This window comes from Pieris napi, chromosome 13, assembly GCF_905475465.1.
Source record: "Pieris napi chromosome 13, ilPieNapi1.2, whole genome shotgun sequence".
Taxonomy (NCBI): domain Eukaryota; kingdom Metazoa; phylum Arthropoda; class Insecta; order Lepidoptera; family Pieridae; genus Pieris; species Pieris napi.
This window is the reverse complement of record NC_062246.1, coordinates 4,455,231-4,473,907: the sequence shown is the minus strand read 5'-3', so window position 1 is coordinate 4,473,907 and position 18,677 is coordinate 4,455,231. Positions and strand designations below refer to the sequence as shown.

Here is an 18,677-nt window from a genome sequence, read left to right as displayed (position 1 = left end):
CGGTGATTTTTGGAACTAAATTTGACAGGTCGGCAATGTTGTCATTAGTCGATGTTATCAAGTTCGTTTGTTGTGATAGATTTTTGTGAATTATTAACTAGATTAGTGCATTTTGAAGATTGATTACAATGCCAAAAGTTGTAAAAAGTTCGGCTCAAGAAATTATATTAAAGGTGAAAGAGTTCTGTGAAGCGGAACATAATAATCAAGTCGTTTTAATACCACTAAACAATGTTCGGAAGAGAGTTGCCGACATAACAGGTACTTTTTAGAGTTGCCATTTAATTTTTTTTTGCTGTATTGATGGGACTTTTATGATATAAATTCGTTTTTGCAACAAAATTGAACAAATACATAACGTGATGAAACTAGGTAACTGAAATTAAAACATATTATATTACATATTACATAAGCATTATAAACTTAAAGTTACTATTATTTTTAAATGTTCATAATTTTATTGCAGGTGTGTCAGAGAAAACTGTAACAAGAATTACAAACGAAGGTATAACAGCGGCGTGTATTTCGAAAAAAATTGTAACCCAACAATTATGCATTAAAACTCTGAATAAAAATTGTTTTGTTTTTCTTTACCCTATTTTCCCATCTTTTCCCTGTAAGTAGGTAGAACACCGCTAAAATAAGCAAATAAAAATATACTTTTTACATAACAGAAATATTGTTTCATCGAAGTATGCAGAAAATAGTATTATTGGATAAATTACATCTGCTAAATGTAAATAAAATAGGTAAATTTTTTACTCATAAATGGCAACATTACGTCATGCGATTGCAGCGCCGCGTCTGGGGGACTTCTTTCATGAAAAGGACTATAGTTTTCAAATGCATCAGCAGAGTGCGCTAACTCAGTGTTGAAAAAAAAAAATGTTCGGAATAGAGTATAAATAATGTAGTTAACAATAATAATTGATTGAAAACTTTTTACGCTTATTTTAATAATCAAATAATTTAATGAAATAATTAACATTTTTTTACTGAAATAAGAGAAAATCTTTAAAGAATATAAGGTTTTAACAAGCTAAATTAACAGTAAAATATTTAGTTTCATGTAAGAAGATTTACGTTTTGAGTAATTTTTTTTAAATGATTTCTAAAAAAATTACTTATATACTTTTTCAAAACCATTGCAATGTTAACAAAAGTATAATCCTGTGAAATAAATTTGTTTACAGATTCGAATTAAATGTGGAATATTAAACAAATAACTATTAATACCTTCTTAACTTTAATTACTATCAAAATCTACGACGAAACGAAAGCCTTACAAATTTTTCAACAATAAATAATATTTACTAACGAAAATTTTGATAAATGCCAACTTAAAGAAAAACACTGGTCAATTTTCTGTCACTGTGTTGGTATTTATTGCGAGAAGCACGCGAGAGCATTAGTTTTGAGAGTGCTCAATTGTGCGAAGCGTTGCTGTAGTTGGAAACTTGGAACATTCAACGTTGAGCATTATGCCGCATAATGCGCTCTAGTGCTGTAATTGGAAAACGCACATAAAGTGCGTTTTCCAATTACAGAGCATTTTGCGACTCAGTGCCGCACAATGCCGCATAATGCTGAAGCTTAATTGGAACGTGAATTAGTTTTCAAATGCATCAGCAGAGTGCGCTAAGTCAGTGTTGTAAAAAAAATGTTGAATTTGTATGAATTGAGTTAGCAACCTCATTAATGTATAAATAATGTGGTAAACAATAATAATTGGTTGAAATCTTTTTACGCTTATTTTAATCATCAAATTATTTCATTAACATTTTTTTTATTGAAATAATAGAAAACCTTTAAAGAATATAAGGTTTTAACAAGCTAAATTAACAGTAAAATATTTAGTTTCATGTAAGAAACATCATTACGTCATCATCATTATTCATCATTTACGTTTTGAGTAATATTTTTTAATGATTTCTAAAAAAATTATATACTTTTTCAAAACCATTGCATTTTTTTCTAAAGTATAATCCTGTACAATAAATTTGTTTACAGATCCGAATTTTAAAATAAAATTGTATTCATATTTTAAATGAGGAATATAAAAAAAAGTAACTATTTATCATCCATACTAATATTTTTTTTTAGCAGTTTGAAATAACTTTAATTATTTTCAAAATCTACGACGAAACGAAAGCCTTACAAATTTTTCAACAATAAATAATATTTACTAACGAAAATTTCGATAAATGCCAACTTAAAGAAAAATACTGGTCAATTTTCTATCACTGTGTTGGTATTGTTTGCGAGAAGCTCGCGAGAGCATTCGTTTTGAGAGTGCTCAATTGTGCGAAGCGTTGCTGTAGTTGGAACACTCGACGTTGAGCATTATGCCGCAAAATGCGATCTAGTGCTGTAATTGGAAAACGCACAAATATATTATTGAAAATTACGCAGCTATGGAAGATTTGTGCTTAATTTGAACTGTTTAAATCATGTTTATATTTAACTTCATGATAATTGGTATTGTTTTATTTATACATATTAAAGCTAACCCATCACCCATGTAACATAACTATAGGTCTACCAGGATCTGATGGCAAAAAGGGAAAAAAGAAATTGACGCTAGCAATACTGGGGAAATTGGAGTAAAACGTTTTGATACTTTTTTTCCCTTAAAGCGGCTGATTGTATGTGATACATACAAATATACAAATTTATCCAATGATCAAGGATAATTTTTGAAAATTTTACAGTGACGAATTTGGGGTTTGAAATTTAGATGAAAACTCCAATTATTCTGTTCATGAGTTTATTAATTAATTATAGGCTATTAGAACTTGAAAATGGTTCCAAATACTGCACATCCATAAAAAAGTCTTCATATGAAGAGGAAGACGCAGTATTTAAGATAAACCTATCCTCCTGCATCTCAATTAACTGTTCTTGTTCTATGAACTGATTTTCAATTTTTATTAGACGTTCACAAGATTTTCGCCATTCATCGATCCCTACTTGAGAGTAAGCTTCTTAAATCTCTTCTCTGTTAAAAATTTTATGTTACTTGCAGGTATAGTAACGTTTTTACCCGTTTCATTATTCCCCAGATTAATTCTATGGGGTTTACCGTACAATGATATGGTGGGAGCCTCAAGACTTCGTGGCCTTGTGATTTAAAAATCTCATCTATCTGATATTTAGTTTTTTTTTCAATTCTAAATCAAAACCACCTTTCCTCTTTTTACCGGGCGTACTAAATACGCCTCTGTTAGATCTGCCCTCGGCAACAATTCATCTTATGGTAGTATTAGAAACCCCTGAAATAAACCAAAGTTTATATAATTACATAATATAATACACACGAAAATCCAATAAACCAAAGTATCAAGACGTATCATTCCTACTAACCAGTCAACACTTGCACATAGCTCAATATCGATGATTGTGCATGTTCTGCACCTTGTTGATCAAGTATTCTTTGATAAACATTGAAAACAATACTTCTTGCTTGCGATCGAAGAGGTTTCTTCGACATTTTCACCACTTTTTAAAGGAAATTTGAAGCCAAAACAAAAACAATTCCTCGAAATTTCAGTTGACAACTGAAATTTTTTTTTTGTTGCCATATGAAAATCGCTAATTTTTAAAAAAATTTTTTGCCATCAGATTCTGGTAGACCTATAATTATTTATAGCATCGCTTGGCCTAAAGGTCTAGATACCAGGCCATAAACTTAAAAAAAAAAAGATAATTAAAATCGTTATTTGGACTTAGGTTGAATAAACTGTTTTAATAGTTTTAAGAAGTATTGAAGTTATCAGAATTTAACTAGTACCTACCTAATCGTATTGTGAAATTTGGTCTATGTCGGTGATAAATATTGATAAAGTAATAAGATTATTTTATAAAACAATTAATTTTTTTTGTAAGATATTATTAATGCATCACGTAATAGATTCCGACAGTGAAGACGAACTGCCCTCTGGTTGGGAAGAAAAATCTACCGAAGACGGAAATGTTTATTATGTTAAGTAAGTCCTTAATGAAGTAATTTTTTTTCCCAAATTTATACTATTATTAATATGTTTTAGTATTACAGGCCTAATTAAATATACAGGGATGAATTATAAGTGATATGATGTATATTTTCAGTTCTTGCAATAAAAAAATTCAGTGGACTCATCCTCGAACTGGCAGAAAAAAGGTTATACCTAAAGATTTGCCTTTCGGATGGACGAAAATGACAGATGAGGATGGTAAAGCTGTGTATGAACATAAAGAAACAGGAAACACAACTTTAGTTGATCCAAGATTAGCTTTTGCTCAAGAGGAAAAGAAGCATATTAATGACTTCCGTCAAAGATTTGATAGTTCTTCAACAGCTTATCAGGTATGTAAGTACAGAACTGAATATTAATATGTATTCTTGATAGAATTTTGAATTATTTGGTTCTTTCATTTAACCATAAAAATAGTCCATTGATGTAAATAATTATTTATTTATTTTTATTTATATAAGTATTTTCAGTTGTCTGTAAGAAAAAGGGTATTATGACCTTACCAATTTACACTTTTTGAAGGATGAGAATTAATGCAGCTTTTAATTGTCAGTCTCAAGTATTCAAACATGCTTAGTTGTCATTAACATTATTAGATCAGTGACTAATAAACTAACTAAGCTTTTAATATAAACTAACACTTTGCAAAAGAAAACTTTTGTTGCTAGTCTTATAATAATCTCTATTTAATTTAATAAATGCTGTACCTAACAAAATTCATTATTAAGTTTCATTTTTAAAAAAGTTGAAAAGATGCAATAATCATTATAACAAAGCCTTTTATTAATCCTTTCAGATACTACATGGAGTAGATTTATCTGGAAAGTATGCCCTTATAACAGGCTGTAATGCTGGTATTGGGTATGAAACTGCCAAGTCACTGGCAAGGCATGGGTGTAATGTCTTACTTGCTAATAGAAATATGGAAGCAACAAAGAAAGCAATAGAACAAATTGTAAAGGAAACAAATGTGTCAGAGGATAATTTGAAAACAATTCATTTAGATTTGATGTCCTTAAACAGTGTAAAGAAATGTGCCTTGGCTGTAAAGGCGGTGTTTTCTGAGTAAGTTAGTATTTATTTAATATACTTAGGTATGGAAATAGGTACTTTTTTCCGCTCATTGAATGAATTAGAAGAATGGTTCTTTTCTATAATTATTGTATCCAGGAACATGTCTTTTTTTGCCATAGGGAAATGCATTATGCATACCCTCCTGAGGCATGACCTTTCCACCTTCTATGCTGTGCACTCCTATAGAGTGTAGAGCGTGTTATAGAAAACGCACAATGGTGGCAGGTTGGCCCACGTGTGCCTAGTGCAAATAGGTGCCTAAACAGCCGTGTCTGGACAGTATCTGTATAAGTTGGTAGCTGAGGCCCTACTGGCTCCACACCTATTTCTCCTGTAATCCTCTCCTTTCTTTTGTTTGTACTTAGAAATCAATAAATATCAATAAGATTAATATGATTCATACACTCACCTAAGTCGAAGGTGTGTTTAGAACTGTTTTAAAATATCCATAGTTTCTTGAATGATGTATTAACAGAGATTTTATTTATTATTATTTTTTCAGCCACTTGGACATGTTGATATTAAATGCTGGAATTTTTGGTCATGCATATGAAGAGACAGAAGACAAAATTGACAAGACAATACAAGTTAATCATTTGAGCCATATGTATTTGGCTCTGTTACTGGAACCATTATTGAAGAAGAATTCACGAGTTGTGTTTGTCTCTTCTGAATCACACAGGTATTTTTTTAAATGAAAAATCATTCATAGCTGATTACCAAACTTTCTGCCTATAATTATGTTTTGTTTCAGGATGGCAAGTTTAAAGAATGTATTTGTAAATCAAAATCTGTCTTCTCCAAAGGAATGGTTCAGTGCAATGATAGCATACAATAATTCTAAATTGTATAATGTTATTACAGCTAAAGTAGGTTATTTCTAAAATTTGATATTCTTTTAAATATATAAACTTACAGGTTCACTCTGAATAGTAACTTTGAAAATTACTTAATAATTTTGTTAGATTATTGTTTTAAAATTTTTTAAACCAATCAAATGTGTTTAAATCATAAATACTATCTATTTATAATTTCTTTTAATTGTATATGTAACATTACCTTCCTTATAAATTAAAATATTGTTAATAATTATTTTATGTAATATTTTAATTGTTCATATATTATTATGGCTTGCTTTTCAGGTTTTAAGTGAAGAATGGAAAGACAAAGGTATATTGGTAAATTCACTCCACCCTGGAAACATGGTCTCGACAAACATCAGCAAGAGTTGGTGGCTCTATGATCTATTATTCTTTTTGGTTCGTCCATTTACAAAGTCATTGGTAAGTTTATAATATTGGTTTATTTTCTTCTTTGGCTCCACCACCAACCACTGTTGCAGTGTAAACAAATGTTTTTATTAGTTTTCTGCACTTCGACCTTGGATTTGCTAAATGTGTACAAATACATACCATACTATGTAACAACAGATAGATAATGAAATTTCATGATTTATTACCACAAGTTAAAGATCAGATAAATGAGATGTTAATTTATTTTAGCAACAAGCAGCTGCAACCACTGTCTACGTAGCAACAGCTGCTGAGTTAGAAGGAGTAACAGGCTTGTACTTCAATAATTGTTTCTATTGTAAAGAGTCAACATTGGCCCGAGACAAAGAAATAAGAAATGAAGTTATTTCGATATCCCTTAAGATGATCCAGCAGCGAATGGGTGTAGATGATATACAACCATATTTAGATAAATATTGTTGTTCAAAATCTTAATTTACCTGCAGTTAAAATATTTCATTCTATTGTTTGTGATAACTAAGCTGTAACTTATATTTTATTATGACTAAGATTACATTTCTGTTAACGATTTTGGGTATTTTTTATTTTTCCTATTGTTTTTGTGTTCACAGGATTTAGTAGGTATCTTCGGATTAAATTTAAATAAAGGAATGGGTATGGTCTTAGTTCAATATCATAATGTATAGCAGTGTGTCCTTATGTTTTTGAAATTGGAATGGCTTTATTATACTTTTACAAATCTTCGATTTAAAGTGATGTCCCTCAGCGTAGTCAGGGTAATCGAAATACGAGGCTTCTGTTGACCGAAGATATTATATTTTCAATATTTTCTGTGGTCAATGTGAAGTTTGCGATTAGACATTTTGTCTTTCGTTTACCTGATTCCGAAGTTCACTTGACGTTGAAGTTTGTTTACGTTTTCATTCTTTGAAGAACGACTTCAGGTCCGACAGTATTTTAAAATAAGTAAATTCCCGATGGGATATTTGTTCATGATTATCGACTTAGTCGAACCTTATTTGATAATCTCTGCGAACAGATAATTCCAACGATGCCTCGTAAAAATACCCGAGGAATTAATCCATTTATCAAGGGAAAATTATATTATAGGTATTCAATTTCTTTAGGAACTATTAAGTCCTTATTATGTAGAAAATTCATTGGTAGGTTTTTTATTACATATTTTTAAATATGTATAAGCTTACAGATTCTTAGGCCTTTATGCGATAGGGAGCAGGAGCTGTGTGGGGTTAAATATGGATGACCTTATGGCGCAGCCTACTGTGTCAAAACTAAGTGATACCTCAGGAGCTGGCTGTTAATAATGGTTTCCTTTAAATTGGATCAGAGCGATCGCTTTTTTTTAGGGATCGGATGTATTAAAGTGGACTTCCAGCTTTTCGGGACAGTGCCGACCGAGTACAGGTACCGGAAAAGGCGCGTTATTACCGGAGCCAACCCAGGAGTACCTACAAGTACGGAACACAATTGCGCGAATGCCATGAGGCCCCCTCGACTAATGAATGTCCAAGGAAGATAGAGCTTTGCGGATGGCACAAATGGGGATCAAATTATTGCTTTTCGTCGATATTTACAAAAGCCTTCGACAAGTCAAGTCAAACTTAACAACGATTTTGTCAGTTTCTGTCAGCTCAATCGTGTCGTTCATTTTCACACATAAAACTGGTAAAATATAATAGCAGTTTACTACACAAATTCAATTCCAAAAATGCTGTTCGTGAATTTGTGATACTTGATAGTTTTTATCCCATATTATCTGTAAATAGAATATATCCTATATAACTGAAGACATCTGTCACGAATATGACAGATTCCGATGCTGTCAATTATCAATATGACTGACAAAGGAAAAATGACAGTGCATTGACAAGTGCTAAAGAGTATCGTTTTCTGTTCAGTATCTAGAAAACAGATATTGAAAAAAAAGCGCGGGAAGTGTTGAATTAGGCGGGCGCCTTTTTTGGCTAAACTTTTGAAAATTAAATAAATTTAATATTACAGGATCAGTTAAGTTGTAGAGTGTATATATATTACTAGTTATTGTTGATTATTTATATTTTTAGTTTCTTTCGCCTGGTTGGTAAGTAATTTAATTGTATTATATGTAGATAGGAATTTTCACTTGGTGTTCATGTTGGAGCCCGAAGACCCTGGAGGGACATCCCTCCAGGTGTCTCATGTAGTTACAATAGATCAGTCGGGAATGGAAACGGAAGGTTCCATTATAGATACTGATTGTTCGGATAGCAAGAAAAATGTTAAAAGAAAGAGAATCTCAGTTAGAAATTTAAAGAAGACAATTTCCTCTAATAATTTAAAAGACAATGTTATTCATAAAGTTCTTGACTCTAATGATAAAACTGAAATCCACCATAATGAAGCTGCTCACTCCAATAATATCCCAAGTAACCCTCGCGCTGCTAGGTCGCTTTACCAGGCGTCAGACCCAGCGCCTTATGTTGTCCATGTCCAAAAAATATTACAAACAAATCAAACCGGATCAATTCACCCTGTACATTTTGGATTTTTCCTAAAAAAAAAATTGTGTAAAAAGCATTGTAGAGGGAAGCATAAAAAAAATTGGCAGGAACATGTTGTCCTTACAATTCGAAACTTTTCAAGACGCTAACACATTTTTAAACAACAAATCTCTTCATGTTAATAATTACAAATCATTTATTCCTGCCTTCACTATCACCCGCATGGGAATAGTGAGAGGTGTTCCATGTGAATGGGACGAGAAAGACATTTTAGAAAATATTGAGCTTCCGCAGAACTGTGGAAGCATTTTAAAGGTTCGAAGACTAAACAGAAAGGTGTATGAAGGTGAGACTCCCAAGTTTATTCCGACAGAGACCGTAGTTTTAACCTTTGATGGGAAAGTATTACCTCCCAGGGTCTTTATGTGTTTTAACTCCTTACCCGTAGAACTTTATATTTACCCCACATTGCAATGTTTTAATTGCTGCCGTTTTGGTCACACCAAAATGCAATGCAGAGGCACTCCAAGGTGTTACAAATGTGGTGACAACCATACAAGTACAAGCTGCAAGACTGAAAGAGATGATGCCGTGTGCATCTTATGTTCTGGTTCCCATTTTGCAACAGATAAAAAGTGCCCAGAGTACGCTAGGCAAAAATCAATTAAAGAAACAATGGCTAAAAAGGCTATATCTTATTCAGAAGCCAGTAAAGCCATTCCACCAGTTTCTAAATCTTATGCAGACGTTGTTGCTTCTGCTTCATCGGCCCCTTCTGGTCCGAATATTAAGTATTCCAACCCCTTTAATGTAATAAGTCCTTCTAACACTCCCACTCAGTCATTTAGGAAAACATTTTTCATGAAACCCAAAGCTCGTCCCAGAAATGTTAGTAAGGGATATGATCAAAAAGCACATACAGAGCTTATTCAAGATTATAGCAATATTCCTTCCTTTTCTACAGGTTGTCTTAAAAACTACAATGATTTGTCAGAAGTAATAACCAAGGATCTCATCATTGATATAATTCAGTACCTGTCACAATCTGACATAATTAAAATACCGACCAACGATGCCCCTTCTTCAAAAACTTATTTAAATCATGGACAGTCACACAGACCATCCACAAAACCAGTCTCTGGTGATTCAGTGGAATTGCCGGAGCATTAATAGTAAAAAAAGTGACCTAATTTACTTATTAAACAATTACAAACCATTTGCCGTCTCTCTTCAAGAGACTTGGCTTCGTCCCGGATTCAATTTTAGAATTCCAGGACATATCTGTCTTAGAGAAGACAGAACTGATGGGTATGGTGGAGTTGCACTAATTCTTAGAGGAGGTGTGCCCTTTGTTCACATACCCATCATTAATCACAGTGATAAATTTTCCATTATTGCTGCTAGTGTAAATAATATTTGTATTGTAAATATGTATATACCTCACCCTTCCACTGAAGTCTTTGACGATATTTGTAACATTCTATCTTCCCTCCCGCGCCCTATTTTGGTCATGGGAGATTTCAATGCACAACATACTATGTGGGGAAGTTCTAAGTCCGATCATTATGGGGCTAGAATCTTAGACATCTTAGATAATAATAATTTATGCCTTCTAAACTCTGGTTGTCCTACTAGAAGGACACAGCCCCATGAGGGTATGAGTGCACCAGACCTTACCCTATGTAGTCCTTCCCTTACTCCTACATTAAACTGGTGGCCTCTATCGTCTTCATATGGAAGCGATCACTTCCCACTAATTGTATCATTTCCCCAAAAAATTGGAGAACAAACATCAAAGGCTCCTCCCCGGCTAAAATATAGACTTAAGGATGCCAACTGGTCATTATTTAGAGATAAAGCTCAACAAAATTTATCATCCATACCTCTAGTAAATGACAGCAATAATCATCTTTGTGCTGAAGCTTTTACACGGGCCCTACTTCAGGCTGCTGAGGAAGTTTTTCCAATTAAAAGTAATAGTGGCAATGGTTATATTCCATCACCTCCTTGGTGGGACAGTGAGTGTTCTGCTGCTGTAGCTGAGAGAAAGAGAGCTGAAGGAAATTACAGGAAAAATTCTACAACACAAAATTTTAATATTCTTAGCAATCTTATAACTAAAACACGTAAATTATTAAAACAAAAAAGATTCAATGGCTGGAAATCTTTTTGTGCCTCAATTTCACCAGACATTTCTCCATCAGAAGTTTGGCAAAATATTCGGAGATTCAGATCCGCCTTTAAACCTCCAAAGTCTTATTTTATAGATAGCAGTACAGTTGATTTGTTTCTTGACAAATTAGCTCCACCATATGTCCCATCTATAGATAATATTTCTTTTGACTCTCAGCCTTCTCTCCTCTCCCAGCATAATAGTAGCAATTCACTCATTTCCTTTAGCCTTTCAGAACTCAAAGGGGTTCTTTCAAAACTTAGGGACTCAGCTCCAGGTTGTGATGGTATTCCATATTCTTTTCTTCAAAACCTAAATGACTCCTGCCTTTCTTATTTTCTCAGTTTAATTAATTCAATCTTAGCATCTGGTAATATACCTCCGTCATGGAAAATTCACGAAGTTATCCCAATTCATAAGCCCAACAAACCGATTAATGATCCATCATCATACAGACCAATAGCATTAGCTTCAGTTATCTCCAAAATTTCTGAACATTTAGTTAAGAATAGACTAGAATGGTTTGTTGAGAGTAAAGGATTACTATCTCCAAACCAGTTTGGATTTAGGAAAGGCAGGTGTACTATGGATAGTCTTAGTATTTTTATGACAGACTTAAGATTAGCATTTTCATACAATAAGCCTGTGTTAGCTGCATTCTTAGATGTGTCTGCAGCCTATGATAATGTCAACCTTTCAACTCTGAAACAAAAAATGATTAATTTGGATATCCCACAACTTTTTATAAGCTTCACTATCAATCTTCTCTCTGGTAGAATGCTTAAAGTAATATCAGAAGGCTCCTACCAATCCCGTATTGCCTGGAAAGGTTTACCCCAGGGCTCAGTTTTGAGTCCCTTACTTTACAATATATATTCTCATGATCTGGAAGCCTCCCTTAAGGGTAAAGTTAATACACTCCAATATGCAGATGATTTACTCTTATATATTTCAGGTAATTCTGTTGACAACATGTCTGATACTATGACATATTCCCTTAAGTTGCTAAAAGTCTGGCTTGACAATAACTCTCTAAGCCTTTCAGTTGCTAAAAGTATGATAGTCTTATTTTCACGTATGAGACTTCCTCCATCAGTGTCTGTATTTTATAATAATATTAGAGTTTCCGTTAAAAGTGAAGCAACATTTCTTGGAGTAATTTTAGACTCAAGACTTACAGGAAGCTCTCATTGCAAATATGTAAGTGCCAAATGTGAGAAGATTCTAAATATATTGCGTTGCCTCTCTGGAGTTTGGTGGGGAGCCCACCCTTTCTCTTTAAAGCTTCTATATAATGCCCTAATAAGAAGTATTTTAGACTATGGAACATTTATACTTGAACCCTGTAATGCAGTAGCTCTCCATAAGTTAAACATTATACAGTCTAAGGCTCTGAGAATAATTGCTGGGGCTATGCGTTCAAGCCCTATTAACGCTTTGCAGGTCGAATGTTCTGAAGCTCCCCTGCACCTCAGACGACAATTTCTTTGTGACAGGTTCCTGTTTAGAGCATTCCAAGTCTATAATCATCCTCTTTACTCTAAGTTACGGTCTCTGTTGGAATGTATGGATTATCCGTACTGGGATCATAAATCGCCGCCATGCCTTATTATTAGTTTCCAAAAATACTTAGCTCTTCAAGCTCCAACACATAGATCACAATTCCTTCCTATATTTTGTGTTAACTATGATGCCTTAACATTAAATCCTTCTATTTTATTTGATTTCGATATATGTAAACAAGATCCTTCTGCCAATGCCAAATTTATTAATATTATTGACAGTGACAACCGATGGAAACATTGCCATTTAATTTTTAGTGATTCTTCCAAACCCGGCTCCGATAAATGTGTGGGAATTGGCGTTTTCCATCAACAGTTTGGCATTGTACAGAAAATAAAATTACCTCCAGAGACTTCAGTATTTACTGGAGAATGTTTTGGTCTGCTGAAGTCTCTGGAGTACATTTTAATAATGAAGTTAAAAAGCTCAATAATTTTAACCGACGCTAAAAGTGCCCTCCAAGCCTTGGAAAGATTTCCTTTTAGCAATAACAGAAATAATCATCCAGTCATTATTGCATGTCGTGATTTATTGCATCAATGTTACATCAAAAATTACACAGTTTCTTTTGCTTGGATCCCGGGGCACTCAGGTATCTTTGGCAATACCAAGGCCGATAGCCTTGCCAAAGCTGCGGTCAATGACGGAGATCTGGTTCCGTACAAAAACTTTTGTTGTGATTTGGCTCTCCTACCTAAATCCCAGTTATTGAATTCTTGGACAAACATTTGGCGTTCTTCAAGTCAGACTAAAGGTCGATATTACAGCACGATTCAGGAGGATATACCTTCTACACCATGGTTTTCAAATCTGACGCTTGGTAAAGCTATCACTTCGACCCTTATACGTATGAGGGTGGGCCATGCATGCATTCCTTTGCATTTGGCAAGGCTTAATATTTTGCCTAACGATATTTGTGAGTGTGGCAATGACGTTGGGGATTTTAATCATATATTCTTCGCCTGTACTCGATATGACCGTTCCGCTTTTATTTCCTCACTTTTATCCATTAAAATTCCTTTCCCTACATCAATTTCTGTCCTATTATCTAATATAAATATTGATGTATATAGAATTTTAGCCAGTTTTATTTTTCATAACAATATAAAATTATAACCATTTATGTACTTATATAATAAATTTATCTGATCCTTTTCCAAATTCCGCTCCAATTTCCAATCCAATAAAACATATCTAATATCGCACTTCCTAACTTTTTTACATGGCTGACGCACAAACCGTGCAGGCCAAGAAAGGGAAAAAAAAAAAAAAAAAAAAAACAGATATTTCAAGTTGGGCTTTATAATTATTATTTTATTTGTAATTTATACAATAGAATCAATTTCGAAGTGAAACAACCTTCTACATATTCAAATTTCCTATTGATCTATATTTTAGCCAAAGTAACAACAAAGATGTTGCTCCGGACGCTCCCAAGTGTCAATGATATTTCGAAGTGAAATTTCTGTAATGTATTCAAGTAATAAAACTATGTGACTTTGTTTATTAGTGAAAAAGTAAGAATGAGTGACAAAATCAATAGGGAATACTTTCCTCCAGGAGCTCCGGCTTTCAACTATAATGCGGTAAGTTATTTACACTATTTGAATTGGGAGTACCCAATTTTAAACTAATGAGGGTGTATCATTTGCATAGTAAGGCGCTTCAATATAACAAACAGCATTCATCACATCTCTATAGGTTATATAAAAACGAACTGCCTTCAATATCTATTATTCTACTTTTAAACCTTTTTCAATTGAAATTTTAGGTGTTTTAAGCTGGAAAATAAAGGACAATCACATTTCATCAGATATCTTATTTCAAAGAACAAAATGTCTATTGAATATAACAAGTATAATAAAACTGTAACTAATAAATACATGTCTGTAATATATAAACATGTACATGTTTAACAAAACCAAAAAAATAGGTCATCGCAGATATTTAAAGACTGAAAATTAAATTCAACTAACAGGTTGCAACTTTTTTTTAAATATGGCACAAGTAAATACTTAAAAAATCTAATATATGTACTTAATTCTGATTACACTAATAGTATACTTAGAATTTCTTACATAAATCGTATATTGCTAAGTATTCTTTTGCCGCTTATCATACATTTTTTTTGCTTATAATAAATTATATTAGATGATAACTAATTGTTATCATCTAAATTTGTGATATTTAGGTTTAAACTATTTAATTATTCTTATTAGTTATTTTTAACCAATTGAACTAAGAGATCTCTAATTTTGTAATTTCTTAAAAGTTTATTTATTAATTTTATATTATATACATAAAATATATATTTATGTATATAATACATACATTCATAAATATATATTTTATGTATATAATATAAATATGTATAAATGTTTTCTATGTAATAAGAAATAAACCTTCTCATTTTTAATACATATTAGACAAAGAAGAAGCTTTATTCATTTGTACCATTATGGTACAAACGGTAGTATTTTCATTACAGTCAATATACAGATTTCAATAATATGTGCCATAAAAATTGTTATTGGGTTTCAAATTATTATCTATGATAATGACACAAAGGTGCAGTCATAGACAATTAGAAGAAAGTGTTTCCTTAAACATGACATCAAAATTATTAGGTTGATTCCTTATTAAGTTATTTTGCTTGATATTTTTAATGATAATAATGAGTTACTTTTGGACTAAAAAATCCATAGAACAGAAATTGTTCTCAAGAACTATGTTAGTATTTTTTAGCTATTTTTATTACTTTAGTAAGCCTGATAGCAAAAGTAATTCAGTACTGTTGAAGATAAGAATTCACTCTATCAATAATTCCCTTTAAAATACTGCTGCTAAGGTTTTTTGAACATCTTTTAGTTTCTTAGTTACTGACAACAAATATAAAATGAAAAGTCCTTCAACCATATTGTAACTGTACACTGCATGCATATGATTGAAATCTGTAATTATGCGCGAAATCCGCATCGATTCCGTGTTTCAACGCGGGAAGTTAAAAAATAACATTCATTGTTCACCATTTTCTATTTTATCAACAATTCACTGGTATGAACAATAAGTGACTCGATCCCACGTAAACAATACGATGTGGAGTAGGCATCTGACACAATTTAATTTGTGCGAAATAATAATAATTTATGATGTATTAATTCTTTCTTAGTCTCTCACGTTTCTACAAAACGCGAAATTATATTATCTATATTTAAAAACGCTAATTTGTTCATTGTTGTTGGACTTGAAGGCGACTTACGTAAATAATTTGTAGTGACAGCGCAGTTAATTATTTGGCTTGCACAAAACAAAGCCTTATCGTGCCACGGGGCTTGATTCGTCGAATTGGATTTACATATAATAGGTTCTCAATAATAAGGTTTATTAAAACTAAGCAGAACTTATCTTTGGTGTGTTCAGTTGAGTTCAGTAATGCAGCAGTAATTGGATCGGGGAGTTATCTTGTAAGTTAAAATGAAGTGTCAACAGTATTGCCAATTCTCCGTATCAGACATAAGATATTATGAATATGGTTTTCACTGTAGTTCGTTTATTGCGATAATATAATCGCGACTGCATTACTAGATTTTAAATAGTTTCTATTACATACAGTATAACATTAAATTTATACCAACGAAGGTTGCATGTTCAAGGCGAACTCGTACCTGGTGCCGGCTGGTGCTTGCGTGAAATCTGTTATTATTTGAAGTTATGTTTCGCTGTCGTAAAATGTTTGATGGAATCTAGGACAGATCTTCAATACCTAATTTGCAATATATTATCGAAATCTAAAAATACAAATTCGCGTGGATAATGATAAACAATATGAACATATTAGAAAATAAAATATATGTAACCGTTTCTTTACACCAGTGGTATTACAACATAGTTTTTATGTCACACGTATTGGGTTATGTGAAAATTGTATTTTACATTAAACCGTAATGTCTTTTATGCAACCGCAATATGATGTTGAATTGCCTCATTACAAATGCTGGCTAATATTCGTACTTTTTAAAGCACTGTGTCTTATGGCCGATTTACATTATCTTAGTGTTTAGGAGAGTGCTTTAGGATAGTACTTTAGTTGAAACATGTAAACGGTACTTGCTTTAGTAAACGCTACGCTAAAGAACTTGCCTTTCAAGTTGTACTAAAGCACTCTCCTAAACACTAAGATAATGTAAATCGGCCTTTAGAATTAGACTGCACTAAATTATAACAATTTTTCTTATGTTCTAGAATCTAGCTTGAATCATTTCAATAATTTTAGAATGGATCAAAAGCCTGATATTTTAAAGATATCTGTGAAACGGGCGGAGAAATATGTGAGCCTCATTTTATAAACACCGTCTATAAAAGATTAATAATGAAAATAAAAGTTTAGAATATTTTACACAGCTTTTTATGAACGACCAAAACAAAAGAAATTATTCGTCTTGTAAGACAGTCTACATCTTATCTAAACTAAAATGTCTCAGTTCAATAATATCTCTCTTTTACTTATATTCAATGCCATAAAAGCGATAAGGACAAAACATACAATAGATATTTGACGCTTACGAATAAGGATAGTGGTAATTTAGGCGTCATATTTTCTTGTAATTCATGTGTTTCTGACCGCAAGTGCATTGACGTTTGAAGTTGCGGCATCTATGTCCTCATTAGATTTTCAATGGACGATACCATTTTAGGAGCGCTGAATGTGACTATACTAATTCCAGTCAGGTTTTCCATCAAGCCTTTGAAAGTTTCTCTTGAGAATAAAACCCAGTTGTCAGCTGTCTAAAAGGTTTAAACAGTTTTTAACTAGTGGTTAGTACCCCTGACTGCGAATCCATGGGTCCCGGGTTCGATCCCCGGCTGTGACGAACATCGATGTGATGAGCATTTGGTGTTGTGCTTAGGTCTTGGGTGTTTAAATATGTATTTATATGTCTATCTATGTATAATATGTATGTATATCCGTTGTCTAGTACCCATAACACAAGCTTCACCAGCTTAGCATGGGACTAGGTCAATTGGTGTGAATTATCTTAAAAAAAAAAAAATATTGGTTGTTTGTAAAGTAGGTTTACGATCGAGATGTTTACGTGATAACGTCTTATTGGTGATATAAGTTTTTGGGAAGTAAGGAATTAATGAAGATAACAATTTTTTTAAAAATTAAATTACATCTATCGTTTTATTCACACTTTTGATGATAAATTTCGGGTGTAAAATGACAAGTTTACTTATTCGACTATGATATACATTTTTCTTCATACATTCACGGAATGACTGGCAGCGCTCGAGATGAGACGGGAGATCGGTCCGTCTCTCTCTCGTTATACCTGCGATCGCGCTCGTGAGGTTTTGGTGTGACACAAGTTTCTGAACATGTCACCCGACTAAAACGATTTTAAAGACGTTATCACGTCAAAAAAAAGTTATTCTTAGTGTATCGATAGTGAAAATTTATGTGAGTTCACAAAAAGAATTCCGAGTTGAGTCCTGCTAAGTATCTTTACGCCAAAGAGTATTAAATTTACTTTGAGTAAGTCTTAAAACTTCGGTACGTACCTACTCAATGTTGAGACTCGGCCTGCTCTGATTATAATTAGAAAATTGAAAAGGTCTATTTGAACGGCCGATCTTACAAAATTATTCTATAAATGTTACATTTCGGAACTAGATACATATCATTAGGTTTTCTATAAAGTTATTATGTCTTATTTTACTACATTGGTGATTTTCATTTATAAAATTATTTTAAGATGTCCATAAAGTTGATAATAAACATATTTATTAGTTTGACTTGTTTCAATTTTATTCGCTACCCGAGTCGAATTGGAGTTACGAAATATAATTATGATTTGTCTTAGACTCAGTAGTAACGATAATTTTCACAAATTGATAACATTTAAATAACAGGTGGCCAGTTAGGTAAGGAGAAAGTAATAACTAGCTTTTTGTAATGTATTAGGAACTTTTGTAATCACACAAATTATGAACACGCAGTATGAGAAAAGTCTAGCAGTTCGAGCATTAATATCTTATGCAATTTGTATTTTGAATAGCAGACTATGATGTACTGTGTGTATTAATTATCTATCATTTT

General features: G+C 32.5%; 2 protein-coding genes and 2 long non-coding RNA genes across 6 annotated transcripts in view; 2 read left to right on the top strand and 2 right to left on the bottom strand.

Annotated features, from left to right (window-relative positions):
* Positions 1-2,753: 2,753 nt before the first annotated feature.
* Positions 2,754-3,595, bottom strand: LOC125055627. The gene is made up of 2 exons (XR_007117933.1): positions 3,364-3,595; positions 2,754-3,272 (listed from the first exon to the last, which is right to left on the bottom strand). It is a non-coding gene; the product is annotated as an uncharacterized LOC125055627 (long non-coding RNA).
* Positions 3,596-3,679: 84 nt separating this feature from the next.
* On the top strand, positions 3,680-6,909 carry LOC125055457 (WW domain-containing oxidoreductase-like). The gene is made up of 7 exons (XM_047657922.1): positions 3,680-3,986; positions 4,108-4,345; positions 4,810-5,078; positions 5,590-5,769; positions 5,842-5,956; positions 6,230-6,370; positions 6,590-6,909. The coding sequence occupies exons 1-7, from the start codon at positions 3,820-3,822 to the stop codon at positions 6,812-6,814; spliced, it is 1,335 nt and encodes a 444-aa protein (XP_047513878.1). The 5' UTR covers positions 3,680-3,819; the 3' UTR covers positions 6,815-6,909.
* A 1,372-nt stretch (positions 6,910-8,281) lies between these two features.
* On the bottom strand, positions 8,282-13,147 carry LOC125055607. Its single transcript, XR_007117930.1, has 2 exons — positions 10,725-13,147; positions 8,282-8,891 (listed from the first exon to the last, which is right to left on the bottom strand). It is a non-coding gene; the product is annotated as an uncharacterized LOC125055607 (long non-coding RNA).
* A 713-nt stretch (positions 13,148-13,860) lies between these two features.
* Positions 13,861-18,677, top strand: part of LOC125055604 — an 84,038-nt gene continuing 79,221 nt past the window's right edge. For all 3 annotated transcript variants that reach the window (XR_007117927.1, XR_007117928.1, XM_047658063.1), the window contains exon 1: positions 13,861-14,163. Coding sequence is in view for 1 of the 3 variants with exons in the window: in XM_047658063.1 (XP_047514019.1) it covers positions 14,101-14,163 (63 nt within the window). In the remaining 2 variants the exon portion in view is untranslated. The remainder of the gene's footprint in view (positions 14,164-18,677) is intronic.

Excerpts from the sequence above, each read along its gene's own strand:
- LOC125055457 (XM_047657922.1), top strand. The coding sequence starts at position 3,820 with ATGTCGGTGATAAATATTGATAAAGTAATAAGATTATTTTATAAAACA. Across the intron at positions 4,346-4,809 it reads GTTCTTCAACAGCTTATCAG|ATACTACATGGAGTAGATTT; the intron begins GTATGTAAGTAC and ends TAATCCTTTCAG. Across the intron at positions 5,079-5,589 it reads GTAAAGGCGGTGTTTTCTGA|CCACTTGGACATGTTGATAT; the intron begins GTAAGTTAGTAT and ends TTATTTTTTCAG.